This window comes from Asparagus officinalis, chromosome 8 (genome assembly GCF_001876935.1).
Source record: "Asparagus officinalis chromosome 8, Aspof.V1, whole genome shotgun sequence".
NCBI classification, from domain to species: Eukaryota; Viridiplantae; Streptophyta; class Magnoliopsida; order Asparagales; family Asparagaceae; genus Asparagus; species Asparagus officinalis.
The window spans coordinates 35,245,649-35,266,281 of record NC_033801.1 but is presented as its reverse complement, the minus strand read 5'-3'; the positions used below and the strand labels follow the sequence as shown (position 1 = coordinate 35,266,281).

General features: G+C 34.0%; 1 protein-coding gene across 2 annotated transcripts; it reads left to right on the top strand.

Annotated features, from left to right (window-relative positions):
- On the top strand, positions 4,917–19,818 carry LOC109822456. 2 transcript variants are annotated; one of them, XM_020388654.1, is made up of 10 exons: positions 4,917–5,318; positions 5,439–5,743; positions 7,872–8,060; positions 10,829–10,921; positions 11,014–11,196; positions 11,272–11,374; positions 11,459–11,644; positions 14,629–17,165; positions 18,499–19,103; positions 19,345–19,818. In XM_020388654.1, exons 2-10 carry the CDS (start codon positions 5,513–5,515, stop codon positions 19,436–19,438), a joined length of 4,221 nt encoding a protein of 1,406 aa, XP_020244243.1. In that variant the 5' UTR covers positions 4,917–5,318; positions 5,439–5,512; the 3' UTR covers positions 19,439–19,818. The 2 variants fall into 2 exon arrangements, with proteins under 2 accessions (XP_020244243.1, XP_020244244.1); XM_020388655.1 differs by having other exon boundaries at positions 4,918–5,743; positions 19,323–19,463.

The following is a 20,633-nucleotide window of genomic DNA, read 5'->3' as shown; positions in this document are numbered from 1 at the left end:
TATATAATTTATTAAATTATATATATAATAATTTACTATATTTTATTTTATTTAACAATATATATAATTTATTAAATTATTATAGTAGTATTATTACTTTTTTATATTTCAAGAAAAATACCTTATGGAATATATGAAAATAAAAATATATTGTGATAATTAATATAACATATTTAAAATAATATATTATATTATAATTTCTTACGATAAAACTAGTAAAAATACTATTTAATATTATATTGTATTTAATGTAACAAGTACTATAATATATTTATTTTAATATAATAAGTTATATTTTAGAACATTATATTATAACAATACAATATTCTATAGTATGTTATATCAATTTCAATTATTATAATTTGATAAATTATATTATATTATATAAAATGAATGATTTTATAATATAATATATTAATATTTTATAGTATAACATAATATCTTGTGTACTAATAAAACAATATAATATACATTAGTTTATGATTACAAGTGAAAGTTACAATAATTCATAGAGTAACACTTGCCCGTGCTTATCATGCGTAAAATACTAGTAATATAGTGTTACAACATATTATTCTATAATTAATAAGCACATCACATTACATTAAAAATTATTTTATATTATATTATAATATCTATAGTAATATATAATCATATAAATTATTATATTACATTATTGCAATATATAATATAATATGTTGTTATATGCATAATATAATGTGGTATATTATATTATATTAATTATTACAAATTATTATCATATATTTGATTATATATAATATAATTAATTAATATAATATGAATATACTATTGATAATTATTTTACCATCTGATTATAGTATACTTATAAATATAATATAATTTAATTTACTTTAAATATAATATAATATAATATAATTTATTGCAATAAATATATATTATATATCTATATGACAATGTAATATAAATAATTTAAATTTATTATATTTAGTTCCCTATATATATTATAATTATAATTTATTAATTATATATAGTAATATATATGTATTACAATGTTATATATATTATCTTACTTTTTTAATTTCAAGAAAAAAATCTTATGAAATATATGAAGATAAAATAATATTGCTGATAATTTAATATAAACATATTTAAAATAAATATATATATTATAATTACTGCTATAAAACTAGTATTATATTGTATTATGTAATACAGATAATATATATAATTATTCTAATATAATATGTTAATATTTTAGAATATTATATTATAATAATATAATATTCTAAAATTAATTTCAATTAGTATATTTTAATAAATTATATTATATCATAATAAAATGTTTGATTATTATAAATGTAACATATTAATATTTTATAACATAACATAAACATAATATTTTGTGTATATTAATAAAACAATGTAACATACATATGTATCATAATGAATTTATAATATAATAATTAAATATAAACATATTATCGCATTTAAATATACTCTATATACACTATTTTAAAATATATATGTGATAACTTAAATAACATATTTTAAAATAATATATTATATTATAATTTACTGCTATAAAACTAGTAATTATATTGCTATTTATTTAATAAGTAATATAATATATTTATTCTAATATAATATGTTATATTTTAGAATATTATATTATAATAATATAATATTCTAAAATTAATTTCAAGATTATATTTTAATAAATTATATTATATCATAATAAAATGTATGATTATATAATGTAATATATTAATATTTTATAACATAACATAATATTTTTTGTATTAATAAAACAATGTAACATACATAATGTATCATAATGAATTTATAATATAATAATTAATATAACATATTATCCATGTTTTTAATATACTATATATACACTATTTTAAATAATATATTATATAGAAATACAAAGTAATATTATAATATATATATGGAAAGAGTCAACCGTCAACCTAGCTTTGACAAGATGAACTCGTCATGGTGTTTTGAAATTTTTTTTGGAGAATAATACCATAGAGCATTGTTTTCTAAGAAAATCATCATAAAATAATCACTATTGTGTCCAAATCCCCCCTAAAATAATCGTTCTTTGTTTAACAAACTTGTTTCTGACAAAACTAAGTAGGAGCTTTAAAATCTCATGACTATTTAGAGATACATACTTTAGTGACATTACAACCTCTAGAAATTAGAATCTAAAGATTCTTTGCTAATGGTAACAACTTATCCTTTGTAGTGCATGCCCCAACCCCAGCCCCACCACGCAAACACACACGCATCACCCTTCTCCTCAAGTTGGCCATTTCGTAGATAATTCAACCTGAACTTTCCAAATGTCGCAAAGCCCTCTCAAGCTTTATCAAAAAAAAAAAAAACCCCAACCTAATGGTATTATTTATAGTTTTCATCTTAACTTAAGGGGGTCTTGTGAAGCCCTCTTAAGTGTGAGTGTATCTTATATTATCTCTTAACTTTTTAAAATGTCATGAATCATCTTTTAAGTTTTGTTGTAAAATTCCCTGAACTAATGTGGTTAGGAGGGGTTTCTTAAAAAATATTTAAAGTTGAAGGGGTTTTTCGATAATCCAAAACTTGAGGAGGTTTGTGAATTTTGAAAATTAAAGAAGTATCTGAGATATGCTCAAACTTAAGGAGCTTTGTGAAATTTACTCTATATAGTTGTATTGTAGCTAAATTACCAGATTGATGTTCTAACTTGACCTTAATTTCTAATATGATATTTATTTATACTTCAGCATCACTATAGTATTTTAACTGGTGCCCCAAATAAAATAAGACCCTTTTCTGGCGTTTTTTTTTGGAAAAATTTCTTCCACCCCCTGAGCTATCAAAATTATTAAAACAACAACCTCTTCTCCTTCAATCTCTCTCAATTCAAAAATTTCTATCATTTTACCCAATAAGATCCTCTTTTACTCTTTCTTTCTCTCTCATTAATAGAGTCTCCTCTTTCTCCTTTAAACCCTCTCAATGCAAACCTACCCTAATCCAAAATGGTATTGAATTGGATGAAAGTTGTTAGGATGACATTATGATTTAGATTTGAATTGGGGAAAGTTGAAGGAGAAAGTGGGGGCTCAATGGAGTATTTTTATTGAGTAAGTGGATGGAAGAAATTTGAACTGGGGGAGGTCAAAAAGAAGAAGAAGAAGAAGAATATAGATTTAAAATTTTTGATAGGTCAGGTGGTGGAAGAAATTAAAAAAAAAAATTCCTCTAGCGAGAAAAAATAATTTTACTATCATCAAGACACAAGTTAAAATGTCATACTGATGCCAGAGTAGAAATAAATACCATATTAGAAAATAAGGTCAAGTAAGAATACCAATATGGTATGTCAGTTATGATAACATAAAGGGAAACTGCCTCAAGCCCTCTTGACTCAAGTTTTTTGTTTTTCCTTCCCCTTAGAAAAAAGTAATGGGTGAAGAATCTCATTGACTAAAGTTTTCTTGCGTTCAGCCCCCATAATGCTCTTTAGCCACTGTGCCCGTGTTTTCTCCTCGAAATACTCTCATCTTCAACCTCTCATCTCCCTGCTTCTTTTCAACATTTCATCTTCTCGCTCTTCTTATTTATGTAAGTCCTTCTTCCTCCTCCTTCTCCACTTTCAAAATGAGAGATAGAGCATTCAAGGGCATTTTTATCATGAGTAGCATCCCATGGTAGTTTCTGTATAATGTAAAATAAAATTCTTAAGAGGAATAAGTACATCTACTAAAATTAATGGGGGATATATTGAGAAACTTTCGGGAGGATATGTGCCATTTCTAAAATCTCGAGAGGATATTTATTACTATGAGAAAATAAGTGAAAAACAAAAGTAATTAGTATCAAATTTGTTCTAACCAACCATATTTAAAACGACTTATCTGCAATCCTTTTTATTAAAAATACTATACACATATATGCTAATAAAACCAAGAAGGATTGATAAGACTATCAATTACTTATTCATAATCGTATGGCGATGTTTGGTATCTTTTTGTCAGTTTTTTTATATATTCTCAAAAATTGTAATAATGTCTCTCTTAGACTAGCTAGGGTCAGACATTTGAATATTATTGCTGATCTTATTTTTAAAGATTCGATGAATGAATGAAAATACCCACGTTGGTATTTTCTATGAGAAAAACCCATTATGAACGAAATAAAAATTGGTGATGCATCACTTATTGAGATAGAGAAAAATGATCAAATAAAAATAAGGTGTAAATTGCAGTATGATTCCAATATCTATAAAAAAAATCCCATACTATGCGAATGTTAACTCTTACGGTTAACATGTTAACTCTTACGGTTAACATGTTAACTCTTACGGTTAACATGTTAACTATTAATAGTTAACATGTTAACCGTAAGAGTTAACATGTTAACCGTAAGAGTTAACATGTTAACATCATAACCATGATCGCTTCCGGTCAAGCGAAGTTCCTCGGGACGACGCCAGCGACGGAACGGTGGAGGGGGCGGAGGGGGACCAGAGGAGGAGGGAGGTGTAGGGGGAGGTGCAGCGGGGGAGGGAGGCGAGGGAGGGGAGGGAGGCGGCGACGCTTGGGAAGGCGCTGGCGGAGGGGGAGCAGAGGAGGAGGAGGGGGGTGTAGGGGAGGGTAAAATCGGGATTTTTGAAGATGTTGCATTGGAACTTGGGGAGAGGGGCCTGGACATAAATTTTTTTTTAAAAAAAAGGCTGCAACACATTGTTGAAAGTTGGAGAGATTGGGGCACATTGAAAGTTAGATTTTGGGGCCTAGAGTAATTTTCCCATCTTTAAAATATGCATACATTTTTTTTTGAAAGTTCTACTATAATAACTGAACGTAATGAGCAATAATAATATGGTTAAAATAACCAACTCTATCCCAAAAAAAGGCGAATTTGCATAATTGGTTTCAGTAAAAACCAATGGCCATGATCCCTGATGTCTGATCACAACCATCATCATCATCATCGTCATTTTCATCATACGTTACAAAACCTAACACTGTGAAATCCCCAATTCCTCCTGTTTCCTCTCTCTCCTCCCATTTTCCATTTCTCTAGGTTTCCCCCCCTTTCTCTCTCTCTCTCTCATTCTCTTCGCTCATAATCTCCATCGATTCTCTTCGAATCGCCTTTTCTCAATCGATTTATAATCGCTACTCTCGAGATCTCAAGTTAATCTCCATCGATTCTCTTTGAAGCCATCCATTTGTTTAGGGTTTTGTTTCCTTGCTTTATCCTAAGGTTTCTGCTCGTAGATCGTGCGGGCATTGGAGGGATTGACACCTAGGGTTTGTCTCCGTCTGCAATTGGTAAGATTCGGGATTTGGGTAGAAGGATTAGTCACGATACTAAGCTTAGCCTTCAGATAGCCTTTCATCTGAAGGCTGAAAACGTTGGAAAAATTGTAAATTTGTCGTCATCTTTGATAGATTTTGCGACTGGTAATTGGATTTGGGGGTCACGGGGTTAGCTAAGTTTTTATTGGCTCCATTAGTAGGCTTTTATGGGCGATCATGAGGGTTGGGCTCAGCCAAGTGGCCTAATGCCCAATGGCCTTTTGCCCAGTGAAGTTGGCAGTGTGACGCGTGTCCTCGATGCTGAGAGATGGACCATGGCCGAAGAGAGGACGGCCGAATTGATTGCTTGCATTCAGCCCAACCAGCCTTCGGAGGAGCGGAGGAATGCGGTGGCAAACTATGTTCAAAGGCTCATCACCAAATGCTTCTCTTGTCAGGTTCGGTCTGATTTCGACCACCCTTTGTATTTTTTTCCCTGAATTATTATTATTATTTTTAGTATAGTTGTTGCTGTTAAGGATAATAGTTTGACTGATTTAATGCAGTTGAGATAATGGTAAACGTATAGCTTTGTTCTTTCAGATATTAAGCTTCTTAGCATTAATTTTTTACTATAGTTCTTTTTAGTTATTGTTTCGTTTTAGGTTTTCGGCATTGCCACGTGTGTCCATAATCAGTTGTACCTCAGCCCTATACATGCTCAGAGAAGAAATGATTTTTCTTGTGATCAGAACTTTGTTTAAAGTAACTTCAGTCTAATGGGCAATATAGAGAGGTAATTCTGTCATAGGATCGTTTGGGGGAAGAACAGCTACACATAGTCATATATTTGTTTATTGAAAAGAAGTTGATTCTCCTTGACCTAGTCAACAATGTTTTGAAGTATTCCTAGAATAGTTCTTGTGCACCTGGCTGGCTTAATGCTTCTTTAGATGTATGTTTGGTATCACATTTCAAAGCATGATGATATCCTCTGCATCTTAGCTTTTCCTGGAGATGGATATGGTTGTTTTGACAGAAGATTTAAATGGTTGGAACATTCAAAATCAGTGAAGCTGAGGAAACCAATGAAGAAAAGCATTATCTTCATAATTTTGGCGGAGTCAAATAATTATTGTGTTATTTGGAGAATGAAATTTACTTGTGTGGATTACAATATATGTTAAGAGCTATTTATTACTTAATCCTACCAATAAGTACTATTATTTGTTTTAACAAATATTTAGTATTAACCATTTATTTGCCTACTTGTGTGATATGCCCAAGAACTGCCATTTGGAGGGTTAGAGATGAGCTAATTATCACCATTGGTTGGATGTGGAATGGTAGTTATGCTCCTCCAGCTAAAATTATATTTGGTTCAGCTTCAACCTCATGGTTACATTTTGTAGGCTGAATCTTTTGGGTTCTAAGACATTATTCGAGAATATATATGGTTACAATAGTTAATGTTTGAAGTTTGAAATGATATTATTGTATCATGCACATGTCCTTGTGGATCCTTAGCTCAAGATAAAATTAAACATCTTTCTTGTTTCTCTGAAAAGTGAATTATAAACTATTAAAAGTAAAATTGGAGATAAGTTGCAATCTGGAATGGAAGCTACTTAAATGAGAAAAACATTTGGTGTCAAATTTTGTATCTACTACAGGAAGAAAGTTACTAAAGTTTCCTCTTCTTGAAAGTATTAGTAGAAACGACTACATTTCATTATATGCGACTGAATCATGTAAAACTTGTGATATTAATTATATTAACTGATATAAGCTATGTTTTAATGCCTTCTATGATATACAGATGTCCAGGCTTATATTAAAGAGGTTCGCTAGATATCAGATACTTTATGGAAAGGAGCTACTAGAATGTCCTCTCTTGAAAGTGAATAATAGAAGTAGTTACATGTCACCTGTACTACTGAATTTAAGTGAAATATTGTCATTGATTATGCTAGCTGATATTCACCATGGTTTAATGCCTTCTGTGATGTGCAGATGTGCATGCTCATGCTAAAGAGGTTGATATATATACACGTACACACATCAGATATGAACCTATGAAGTACATTACTAGTAACTGGTTTGTGGTCCTGATGTTTAGGTGTACCTCTGGCAAGCTGAAATGAAATTCATTATTTGTTCCCCATGAATGGCTTGCCCGAGTTTAAATGATGTTGGGTTTAGAGAATTAGCGGGACTAGATCTTTGTATTGAAAAAGTTTGAAGCAAATATGGATAATGATCATTGAAATTAGAGGTAGAAAGATAATACCTGGTAGTTTTCTAATCTCTTATTGTCAACTGTTATGGAGACCACAACCATCTTATAAATGCTGAAGACATTGATTTTATTATTTAAGTAGTCTTACCCTCATATATAGGGAAACACATGTTTCATTATTTGCTTCTTGGTACTAGTTTTGTTACATGAGCCCCACATAGTAAGCTCTTTCAGTTTTATGTTATGCAAGATGTAGGTTCATTTTTAGTTTCACTAGTTTCATCATAAAACATTTTTGTATAAAATGCGTCAATATTTTGATCATTAGCTTCTGTTGTGTGTTTCAGGTTTTCACATTTGGTTCTGTACCGCTAAAGACATATTTACCTGATGGAGATATTGATTTAACTGCATTCAGTGATAATGAAAACTTGAAGGACACTTGGGCCAATGACGTACGGGATGTACTAGAGAATGAAGAAAGAAGTGAGAATGCTGAATTTCGAGTGAAAGAAGTTCAGTACATTCAGGCTGAGGTAAAATCTTTTTTCGTTTGTATTTTCTTTCTGTCTGGGTGCGTATATTATCTGAATTGTATGATTGTTAATCTATCTTATTAATCATCCATGACAAAAACTGTTGTTATTCTTTTTAATCATACTTCACTGCTCTCTAGGATTCTTGTATGCTTCCCAAACATATGCATGTTTCAGTTACGCTGTTAATCCCTTCTTAGATAGTTAACTGTGTGTTACTTTGGGGAGCACATTTAAATTTCAAGCTCATTTGGATGTGGATGTTTGAAAAATGACAAAAGGGCCTTTATCTCAGAATTTTATAAGCTTGTCTGCACTTTAATATCCCAAAGTTTCACCCTTTTTAACTTTTGATACCCTGACATTTTATTTTGATACCCTTTAAAGCGGTGTTAATTTGACAATTTGATACCTCAAATTGCTAGCTTCTTTCTGACTTTTTGGAACTCAAAAAATAGAAATTTGGCAAGAAAAATTGTTTCTCATTCACTGTTATATATGATTTGAATCATTGCAAGGATTTTCTTTTCTCTTCTTATCTTGTGATGATGAAAGAGAGTAATGAGACATTTGAAAAAAAGTGATTATTTTAAGGGGTTTTTGTCTTTAACCCAAAGTTTTACCCCACTTATTTTAAAAACCCACTCACTTCCATAAACACCCATACACCCAAAGTAACCCCCATGACTTATTTATAACCCTAAGCTATAGTATACTCTCAAACTTCATACTGTATTTTCCAATAAAAAATTCAAATCTTAAAATTGCCCTTCTTCCTCAGATAAACTCAACACTTCTCTCTTTCTCTTTTCCTTCATTTCACAACACACTGAACCCTATGAATCGATCCCTAAATTCTAGTGAAGTTAATCCATAAAATTCACTGAAGTTGAGTACAATATAGCACTTTAGATGGAAACATAGCTTTTTATGAGCAAAGTATAACACATTGTAAAGAATTATCACTCTTTATGACTAACTTATAACTCTTTATTGTAATATTTATTATTATAATATAGCTCTTTATTGGTTCTTAGACTACATGGAAAAAATTAATAGTGTGTAATATGTCATCAAGAAAGTTGATGGAGAAAATAGAAGAAGATTTAGTATCATTTTTCTAATTAAGATAAAAATATGAAAGCTTAATAGCTAGTAATTTTTTACTGAGCAAAGTATAACATTATATTCGAAAACATAGCTTCTTATGAGTAAAGTGTAGCATTATATGCAGAAGTATAACTCTTTACGACTAAAGTATATCTCTTCATCGCTATAATATAGCTCTTTATTGATTCTGGGACTACAGAAAAAGAAATATTTAGTCATTGTAAACAAAAATCATATTAAAATAAAATTATTGCTTTTATGAGGAGAAATGTCAGTGGAGGAGAGTTTTATTAGGAAGAGAGGAAATTAATGGAGGAAAGAGAGATTTTGAAGAAGATAAATATACTAAATTGGGTTTTGGGGAGTGAGGGGAGCAACACGCAAAAATAAATTTCTCCCTGCATCACCATTGAGCGTGATCGCTGTTTAGAAGAAGAGAGGAAATAGAAATCTTGGATTTGTTATGGGAGATCCAATATAAAGCTTGATGGTATACTACAGGTTGGTCATGGAAGTGAGTGGTTTTTTTAAATAAGTAGGGGTAAAACTTTGGGTTAAAAGACAAAAACCCCTTATTTTAATGAATCTTTAGGATATCAATCAAATAATGATAACCAATAGGTAAAAGAACGAAAACAATAAAAAAAATCCAATACTCCTTTTGCAATTGTCATATATGATTCCCAAATAAGGTTGGTTTCGTACTTGTCAACTGGAATTTTGGGATCTTTGGGAAGCCTCTCTTTCATTCATCACTTCTTTCGACAGGAATTTTGTCAGTTTTGTAGAGGCCAGAATCATGTTGATAGTGATGATAATTTTTTCATTAAGACCTGTGCTCTGTAGCCCACCTTTAATTTGGTAGGGAAAAGATGGCGATAGCTGAGTTGTTATTACCATGTCTTTAATCGAGCTTTATTTTTATTTTTACATGATTTACCCAATGGGTATTGCTAGTATGTTTATCTCTCTCAACTCTTTTAATGAAACAACTCTATGCCCACATCCCCCAACCACTGAACAAACCCACCTCTACGCTGCCGCCACCACCACCTCCAGTTGCCCCAACCTCCTCTTGATAGTATAAATGTTGAGTAGGTAAAATGCTGTCATTTTAAGCACTTTTTACTGTGATGTGCTGGTCTGCAGTCAAGTAGCTTTCGGAGATTAGAGATCTAGATCACGTAATTAATAGGAACAGCAGTCTTTGGTCTTTGAATTGAAGCATATACTAGGTTGTAGATGTATTTAAAAAGGCTCCATTTTCTGTGAATTAAGGTTGATTCTACCTTTTTCTTTTTCGAGTATAAACCCTGAGTTTCATCATTATACTCTTGTTTCCACCAATGTTTTCTGTGTGAAAGGCTTGGTACAGACTGCTGTTAAAATGTCTATACTCCTGTTAACGCGAGTCACATATGATAAGCCTTTTTTTTTGCGTTTCGTCATGTCATGTATAATCTGGGTCTCTTCCTTTAAAATTGATTTTTTTTGTTTGTTTCTGTAGATCTTAATGCATGCAGATTCTCTGAAACTTGCTTCTTAGGAGACTCCAATTTTCAGTTCATGGCTCATTTCATGTGGAGGACAATATGAGTATCTGTAATACTCTTGAGTATTTTGATTACTGATCCTATCATTTTTATTTGCCTTTGCAGGTAAAGATAATAAAATGTCTTGTAGAAAACATTGTTGTGGATATTTCTTTCAATCAAGTTGGTGGATTATGTACGCTTTGTTTTCTGGAAGAGGTAAGTGGTTGGTTGTTTAAAACATCTCATGAAATTATGTGAGCAATGCCTATATTTTTTGTAGTCTTTTTGACAAAGGATCCTTTATGCAGATTGACCACTTAATAAATCAAAACCACCTGTTCAAGCGGAGTATTATACTAATCAAGGCTTGGTGTTACTATGAGAGTCGTATTCTAGGTGCTCATCACGGGCTTATATCTACATATGCTTTGGAGACATTGGTTCTTTATATATTTCATGTATTTAACAATTCTTTTGCTGGACCACTTGAGGTAATTTCTCTCATATATTCTTTCTTCCTCACCATAAGTTTACAAGTAATAATGTTAATCATTGTGCTGTTTCAGGTCTTATATCGTTTTCTAGAATTTTTCAGCAACTTTGATTGGGACAACTTTTGCGTTAGTCTCTGGGGTCCAGTCCCTATTAGTTCGCTCCCAGAGATGACAGGCAAGCCTATTATCATTGTTTATTTTTATTACCTGAGCAAACTTATGTGTCCTTACATTTTTTTTCTCTTGAAAATTTTTACAGCGGAACCTCCCAGAAAGGATAGGGGTGAATTGTTGCTGAGTAAGCTCTTTCTGGATGCCTGCAGTGCAGTATATGCAGTTTTTCCAGGTGGTCAAGAGAACCAGGGGCAACCTTTTGTTTCAAAGCATTTTAATGTCATTGACCCTTTACGGACAAATAACAACCTTGGCCGGAGCGTCAGTAAAGGTACTTTTCCTGAAATATTATTTAGCATAGACGGACAATCATGTGTGAGATTCATATTTCTTATTATTTACTAATTGGGTTATGATATTATACTTCTACAACTGTTTGAAAATTTTCTGCTGGGCAATGTTAAATGGAATTTCGTTGCAGTTGATTTTACTAGCGACCTTTTTCTGGAGGAAATCAGGCATAATTTTCTTCTTTCTAGTGGCATTCAGGGTAATGGTTGCTAGTTATTCTTCTTTCATAAGTGAGGAACAATTCTAGGACTTACTTATCGGAATAAAAATGAAAATTTTAAACATTCTGTATGCCTGTATGCTAATTTCATAACATCTGAGAGTAGGATAATCCCCCGCCTTTTCTTTTAACCTTTTTCTATTATAGTGTGCTAGTGTGTGCACAGGTGATGCATATTTTGTGGGAGAAACACCATGTTTTCAAAAGATTGTTTTATAAGATTGGTGTTGACCATAAGACACATTTTATTGTTGAATATTCAAATATTCAGTTTTGTGTTGTATCCTTCTATTCTATGTTTAGCAATGTTCTGAATTAAGCTTAACAGTACCCATGTTCTCTGTTGCGAGCGATTTTTTTTTATCATTTCACAAATTCTTTTCTCAATCTTTCACTTTTCCAGCATGAAATGACTTCCGTCAAAATTTTCATGTTCTGTAAGGATAGTTCAGCTAATTCAGAGTGTTAAATTTGTTGATAGTTGAAAGGAACACTTTGCTGCAGCAAGTGGGGGCAATGAGATCTGAAAATACTGAAAGTTACCCTTATCGTCTACTTTTACTATTCAGCATATGATATTATTTTGATAAACCTTGTTTATAGCCCATAACTTTGAAAAGATAGTTTTTGGTTTTTGCTTTCAGTTGACATCAAAGATTTCTGTTTGCTTGAGTCTTGGATTTATTTATCATTTAATAATACTTGTATAATATTGTTGGCATGGAAAACTTGATTCAACAGTATTAAAAATAAATCCGTCATCTCTTCAAAATGAGCCTAAGAAGTTCCTCTTATATTTTGGGAACCTGCTAAAATTACAGAATAACTTTCGCTGAAGGGACATAAACAACACATGCAATTAAGTAAAATATCGATTATATTCATGTAACGAAGGTGCTATATTTGTGAAAATTTCTTCTATCCGTTTAAATCCTTATCTAAAGGTTCCAAACTTGTCTACAACTGTGAAGTCTGTAATGTAGATTGTGAATTTTTTTCCGGAATCTGGTTTGTTCTATTCTAAATTACACTTGTGTCTAGTGGTATCAAGTTTTAATATTAAGTTTCAAGTCCTTAACCTCTTGCAAAAAATGGTACAGAACTGTGTGCATCCATTTTTTAGAGGATAAATCATTTTTTTTATTTTCATCTCAAAAAACTCAATATGAAAAGGGTTAGTTAGTTGGCTTAGTGTGTTCAGATTTCTGATCCAAATGTGAATTCTCTTCTATTCATTTAAATCATTATCCAAGCTTGTCTGTAGTTGTCAAGTACGTAATTATATAGTAATAGTTTTTCTGGAATCTGGTTTGTTCTATTCTAAATTCCACTAGCTGTCATGCAAGTTTTAATATTAAGATTCACACGATGTTTTAAATAACGGATATCAGGGAAATATTGGATGACCAAAATTCATATTGGATTGCGGATATCGGGGAATTAACGGAATATGTGGTAAATATCGGAATGCCATAACAGATGTTTAAATATATAGTATAATGCACCAAAATGTAATCTCAACATACTTAATAAAATCTATTGTAAAACAAAGAAAAGTACAAATCAATGTTGCGACCTTTCATCTGATTTTTATAAGGCCAAAATGTCATTTGGTATAACGGGAAAATCATGTTATCTCACCCAAAAATTGCCAAACGCTATATATTGTTTTGTGATAAGCCATAAATAAGGCTATATCGTTGACATATCGGCTATACTGGGAATATATCACCCAAAATAGCCAAAAAGCAGTAATTGATATTTAGAGACTATATCGGTTGCGACAAGCCCTATAAAAGGATATATTGGGCAATAGTATTGGGCCATGTTGGGGATATTTAAAGCAATGGGTTCACATCCTTAACCTCGTGCAAAATTGACACAACTGTGTGCATTCACTTTTTCTAGAGGATAAATCATTTACTTTTTAATTGTCAGCTATAAGAAACTCATTGTGAAAAGGGCTAGTGCATTGGCTTATGGGTTCAGATTTCTGATCCAAATATTTAGATCTCTTTGACATTTCGAGAATAGACAAGTTGGGTTAATGGTCTTAGACTTTTATTAGTCACTTGATTCACTTCATTGGACTTATCAGATGAGAGGAAATTCTAAAATCCTTTTTCTCCCTTGGACTACAGAAGCAATGTTTTCTATCCAAATAAGGGTTGTCAACTTTGTAGCGTGTTTTACTGTTAGGCATGCTTTAGAATTCAATATCCTTGCACATGTAGAACATTTGCTCCCAAAAATATACCAGAGCAAAATGCATAGGTGCATTCTTACTTGAATCCGTTTATGTGGATTGACATCATGTTGAAGTGCAGTAGTAAAATTTATTGATCCTTTTATGAGATCTTCTCTCCACTAGTTCTCCTTGTACCCATTTTGATGGAAATAGGGTTCAACTATGACGAAGTTGATAAGTGGATGAAGGGTACTCTTCACATTTGATTTCATTCTTGTGCCACTCAGTGGAGTACCTCGTATTTACACTTCTATTTGCATTCTTATATAAGATGGAGCAGTCACTTGCATGCATGTGAACAATTATTCCACACTTTTAATACTTTTAAATCGTTTATTTTACATCTCATTAACTGATTTACTTGGGAGGATCTATGACCTAGTTACTGCTATCTACTGATAGATCATAACTTTTAACATGCTGGCAAGGAAAATTAATCCATTCTCAGACATCATATCTTTAGCCTTATAACAGTTCCATCATATGTGTGTTTCAGGTAACTTTTTTAGAATACGCAGTGCTTTTGCATTTGGTGCCAAAAGGCTAGCCAGACTGCTTGAATGTCCAAAAGAGAGTCTGATTGCTGAAGTGAATCAGTTTTTCATGAATACATGGGAAAGACATGGCAGTGGCCTTCGGCCGGATGCACCAAGCTCAAGTTTGTGGCATTTGCGACCTTTAGAAACTGCTCTGGTTGAAGAATCCAATACTTCAAAAGGTGATGAAAGTACTAAAAAAAGGAGTGAAAATGTTGTACCACGGCCTGATCAGGAGTATCAGGCTGCAGGTAATCTTGCTTTTCAAGGTTCCATCCCTCAGGTTATGAGCATCATCACCCAGCACTCCCAGCATGCACTTAGGACAAGCAATCCATCCATAGTTTCTCGTACACACAGCCAGAGAAATTATGACAATCACAGTAGCACAAGGGATTCTGATCAGTTAGAAAGAAGCATTAGTTCTAGTGGTTCTACTCAACCTGACCGGAGCCAGAGAAATTTAAAGCCTGATAATTCTGTCAGTGATCAGGAAGGGCTCGGCAAATTCCATTTTGCGAGAACGCAATCTAGTCCTGAGCTAACTGAGACATCTGCTGATTTATTGCCTCGAGCTAGACAGAATAGAGTTCTTGAAACAGGGAAAGATCAATATTCACATGCAAGATTAGATTATGGTGGCAGAAGGAAGAATATGGTTTCAGAAGCTTCTGGCAATCATGGTACAAGGTCATCTATTGGCGACCCGTCATCTTTGAGGCACAGCTCATCTAATCAAAGCTTAGAAGCCCCTACTGACACAAGCAGTGTGTCAAACTGTTATCATGATGACAGTGGTTTTGCAACCATGGGAGAAGAGCTTCCTTCTGTCTCTGAGGCATTAGAGCTCCATCAAGATATGCAACAGGAAGAACAAGATTTAGTCAACATGAAGGCATCTAGACTTCATACTTTCAATGGACAAGTTCAACTTCCTATGCATATGGGTTCTCCCCAGCTTCCTCTTCCACTCTCTCCTGTTCTAGCTTCCATGGGTTATGGCCAGAGAAATTTGGCAGGATTCCCCAGTAATATTACATTCGTCGATCCATCCTGGGGATCAGGTGTGCAATTTCCTCAAGGTTTTGTTCCATCGACAATGACCCCTTATTTTCCTACTGCCAGTAGTCTTAGTCCAAACCCTGAAGGAATTGTTGATTCTGGCAACGAGGCTTCTGGTGTGTCTGAATTGAATCCAGAGGATAGTGACCATGGTGCATGGCATGAACACGATTCTGGATCTAGCAGAGGTTTTGATTCTGATAATGTAGGTGTTCAGGTGCTTCATTCTGATGAAAAACATCAGTTAAAAATGGGCGGGTTCAGTAACTTTGTCCCTTTATCTCGGGGCAGTAGTCCTAATGCTTCTGTTACACGAAGTCCACAAAAAGTTGCGGAACATAGAGGACAAGTAAGAGAGAATCACACTGAAGCATCTCCTTATCAAACCAGTAGAAGTAATGATATTAACTCCAATGACAGGAATGCAAATTTGAGGTTTCTACCAGTGTCACAGGCTAGCTCTTCACGAAGCAAATCATCAAGTGAAAGTTTGAGAGATGGATCATCAGTAAGGGTTCCTAAATCTGCTAGGGATAAATGGGGAAGAAAGCCAGCATCCTCCACAGTTGTGACTAACGCATATGGGAGAGCAAAAAGTGGTTGGCATTTTGAAGGAACTCCAGGTCATGTTTCTCCACAGGAAGATGAGGATAGCAGGGATTGGGTTTCTCTTTCAACTGCGAGCACTGATGTGGTTGACAGAAGTTCTGGATCCGCATCTAGAGGCTATCAGCCACCTGGGTATGAATATGCAGAACAAACAAGTGGATCGGATTCTATGATCCCGATTGCACCAATTATTGTTGGTAATTCTCGGCAGAGGGCAGAAAATTCTGGGGTTGTCCCCATTGCATTTTATCCTACAGGTCCTCCGGTTCCGTTTTTGACTATGCTGCCGGTTAATGTGTATAATTTTCAATCTGACACTGGAAATGGTGATAGTTCTTCAAGCCATTTTGACAAGGACGAAGGAGTGGATGATAGTCGTGTAAGTGCATCCAATCAGAACTGCGATTCAACTGAAAACCTTGATCAGTCCGGAGTTCACATGAGTGTAACTGCTCAAAAAAGTACGGCACTTGATATCTCTGAGGAGCCAAAATCTGACATTCTTCATAGTGATTTTGCCAGTCACTGGCAAAATTTGCAATATGGGCGCCTTTGCCAAACCAACCGTAATAATGGACCATTTGGCTACCATTCTCCTGTTATGGTTCCACCGGTATATTTGCAGGGTCATGTCCCATGGGAAGGTCCTGGCAGACCAGTTTCAGCCAACCTGAGCTTCTTCACACAAGTAATGAATTATGGATCCCGCCTGGTTCCTGTTGCGCCTCTCCAGTCAGGTCCAAACAGGCCTGCTGGCGTTTTCCAGCGTCATGGCGATGAACCACCCAGATTTCGTGGTGGCACTGGAACTTACCTGCCAAATCCTGTAAGGATCTTTATTGGGATGTGATCAGATATCGATTTCCTTTTATTTTTTTTATTTGCTTCATTTAGTCGAATTGCAACCGACTTTCACTGTTTTTACCATTTGACAAAGTGCACTGCAAATACGTGGTGTTTTTGTCTGCTTTTACGTTTGGACTCTTAAGCAATATCAGGGTTCTCTATGGGAAAATTTGTCTACCCAATGACTTCTGTCATTCTCATTTATACTCAAAATTATCTAAAACTTGATCTAGTAGCCTAGACTGACTGACATGCTTCTACTCTTTATTCCTATTAGTATGATGCTATTCATTGGCTTGATGACATTATCATTTGTTAGCAGCATGCAAAATTACAGTGCTTAGTAGTCTTAAGTTCGATAAGGCCATAGTGGTCATCCTTTCATATTTCTTTATAGCAGCTATTATATCATTTCAAGCGTAGGCATTTTGCAATTCTGTACCATTTCTACTTGTTCACATTTTGCTAGGTGTTACGAATGTTTAAAAATGTTCAGCCACAAGGCCCACAACAACCTGTTTGCTTAAGTTGTTGGTAAATTTATTCTTTACATGGTAATAAATAGCCTAGTTTCAAGTGGTCGTGCATTCAAACAATCTGATTTTCTTTTTGAAGAAAATGTTTATTGCTTCTATTTGTTATGCCTTTCCAGAGAGTCATTTCTACACTGTAGGTATTTGCACATGGTCTAATGGTTCATGCAAGTGTAGGTATTTCCAAAGGGTCTAGAGGTTCATATAAGTATAGAATGTTTAGCTTGCATGCTATAATTTATTAGCCCATAACCAATTAACAGTAAGATGGTTTGCTTTGAAATTTATTTCTGAAATATGTGGTGGAAGTCAGTCTTGATTGCATGCTCTTACAGACCTGTGAATTCAGTAATGGAGAACTAGTTTATGGAACTATTATTATTGTGAAATTACAATATTATTTGACAGGCAATTAACTTCGCTCTATATTTTCTTATTGCTATTATTTTCTTGCCTTGTTCTAATTCTTCTGTAATATATAACTGTCTCCTTGTTTACTTGCTCAGTGGTTATATTATGATTTCATCTCACTGTTAACAGATGCATTATTGGGTGCATCATTATCAATCAAGTTAATCTGTTGATAAACTTTCCCACCTATGTGAATTTAGATTCAGTATCCGGGGTCCTAGCATTAGGTGCCTTACTTTTAATAATCCTAATTTAAAATATAGAAAGACAAAATATTTAGAGGAGTGGTTTGTCAGAGACTCAGAATTACTTTCGTAGTCAGTTATATTCTCTAAACTGAATCTATTTCCTTTGTCTTCTTTCCTGCAGAAGGTTCCTTTCAGGGATCGACAATTTCCAAGCACAAGAAATCACAGAGGAAACTACAATTATGATCGGCACGACCATGGTGATAGAGAAGGGAGCTGGATTAGTGCAAAAGCTCGAGCTATGGGTCGCAGCCATGGCCGAAATCAAGCTGAAAAGCCAAGCACACGACTTGACAGATTGGGTTCTGCTGATAAGCGACCTGACAGACCATTGGATTCCTACAGGCATGAAACTCTTTCCTCGCACCCAGTTCAGAATAGTTCCTTTGGGACATCAAACTCCTCATATGGCTCAGGAAGTATGCCCTATGGTATGTATTCAATGCCTAGCGCGAGTTCAAATGGTGTTGGTCCAAGTGGTCCTGGAATTCCTTCTGTGGTAATGTTGTATCCATATGATCAAGGAGCTGCTGGCTATGCGTCATCATCTTCTGAATCGCTCGAGTTTGGCTCATTCGGGCCGGTGCAACTCACAGGTGTGAATGAAGTTCCACGACCTGGTGACGGGAATTTGGGGAGGAGGGTACATGAGCAGAGGCAAGGCACATACCGAGGAAGTTCTCCGCGATCTTCTCCAGATCAACCCTCTTCGCCACATATTCAAAGGTAGTGCCCCAAACACTCTTTTGTTTCCCATATTGTATTATGTTGCTATTGTTAGTATCAGAAACAACTGTAATTTGCTGTTATAATATGGTGAAAACCCCTTATTTGAACCTAGGAAATCTTGTTGAATAGGTTTTCTATATTTTCGGCTTGTTTGATAGTCATTCTATACTCTCCATTGGATTTGTTTGTAATGCTTCTAATGTATTATCTTAACAGGGGACTTTAATTATTTTTCCAGATCAACAAGCCAGAGGAATTATGAGTTGAAAGACGAGGATTTCCCACCTCTTTCTTTTTCGAGTGAAGGAGGTAATGTGGAAGAACAATTATAACAGCAAAACTTTTGCATCGTCAGACATTATTCTTTCCACATCCTCACTCATAGCTGTGGCCTTTTCATTTTCTGATTGTATTTGTAAAAAATTTCATGTATGGTTTGAACAGTAGCTTTATGTATACTAATCCCGATCCACCCCATTTGGGAATGGGGAAGAATGATTCTCTTATTAGCTTCTAGGTGGTACACCAAAAAAGATACTTATTTTGTTTAGAGCATCAAAGTTTAGATCATAGTCATGGTTAGGGTTCCTTTCTATTGTATTAGGTAAAAGCTCTTAAAATAACAGATGTGCTCCATTTACTAATGTGACTGTTAGAATGAAGTATATTTCAAGATGAAATAGATTTTATGAGTTACTACTTTCAGTGTAAATCAGGTTCGTCTCCCTCCAGTATTGTATTTCTTTTGATATCCAATCTTTGTTTTCCATGAGATGTTATTGTTGTATAACCTTAGTGCCATTAGAATTAGGATCCTTTGAAGAAGATTAGTTCATAAGTTGATGCTTTGGACGCTGTGTTTGAGGCTGGTTTACTGTAAGTTGTGTCTTTCTTCTCATCGTGCTTCTGTGGTTCATTCTTCGGTCCTGATTCGTTTCATATTAACTCACCTTAGAAATTGCAGCAGGAAAATCAGTGGTTTCTCCAAGTTTTCACGGGTTGACGTTTGAGGGTGAAATGAGTAGGAAGAATGGAGGATATGTTGTTCAGTAGTAATATGGAGAACCATCAAGGATTGAAAATGATTGTTTCAGGCAGCACAGGAGATGAATTCTCTTTTATTTCTTATCATGTCTTTTATTTTTTACTTTGCATGACTTGCAATTGAATGAAATTGATTCTCCTCCTCATGGTGTCTCCATTGTTTGAGATGCTCTGAGAGGGTATTAATGTCCTGGACCTGTTATTAGAGATTATAATTTTCGTTTTTGTTTTTGAGTTCGTGAGCACTATATTAGACAGGCTAAGAGATGACCCCTTTTATCTATAAAGAAAATAATATTAATTCTCTTTGTTTTCAACACTAAAGAAGAGTATAGAGGCCAAAATAAATCTTACATATAAAGTTTACTAATTTAGCCCTTCTTTATTCTAACGGACCGGCTTAACCCTTCTCTTCAGTCCTTTCGCACTCCCGCACTCCCGCTGTGGCTTGGACGTGTGCCCCCCTACAAGTAGAACGTTGCA

Coding starts and splice junctions, on each gene's coding strand:
- LOC109822456 (XM_020388654.1), top strand. CDS start 5,513: ATGGGCGATCATGAGGGTTGGGCTCAGCCAAGTGGCCTAATGCCCAAT. Junction 8,061..10,828: donor TTCAGTACATTCAGGCTGAG/GTAAAATCTTTT, acceptor TTGCCTTTGCAG/GTAAAGATAATAAAATGTCT. Junction 11,197..11,271: donor CTTTTGCTGGACCACTTGAG/GTAATTTCTCTC, acceptor GTGCTGTTTCAG/GTCTTATATCGTTTTCTAGA.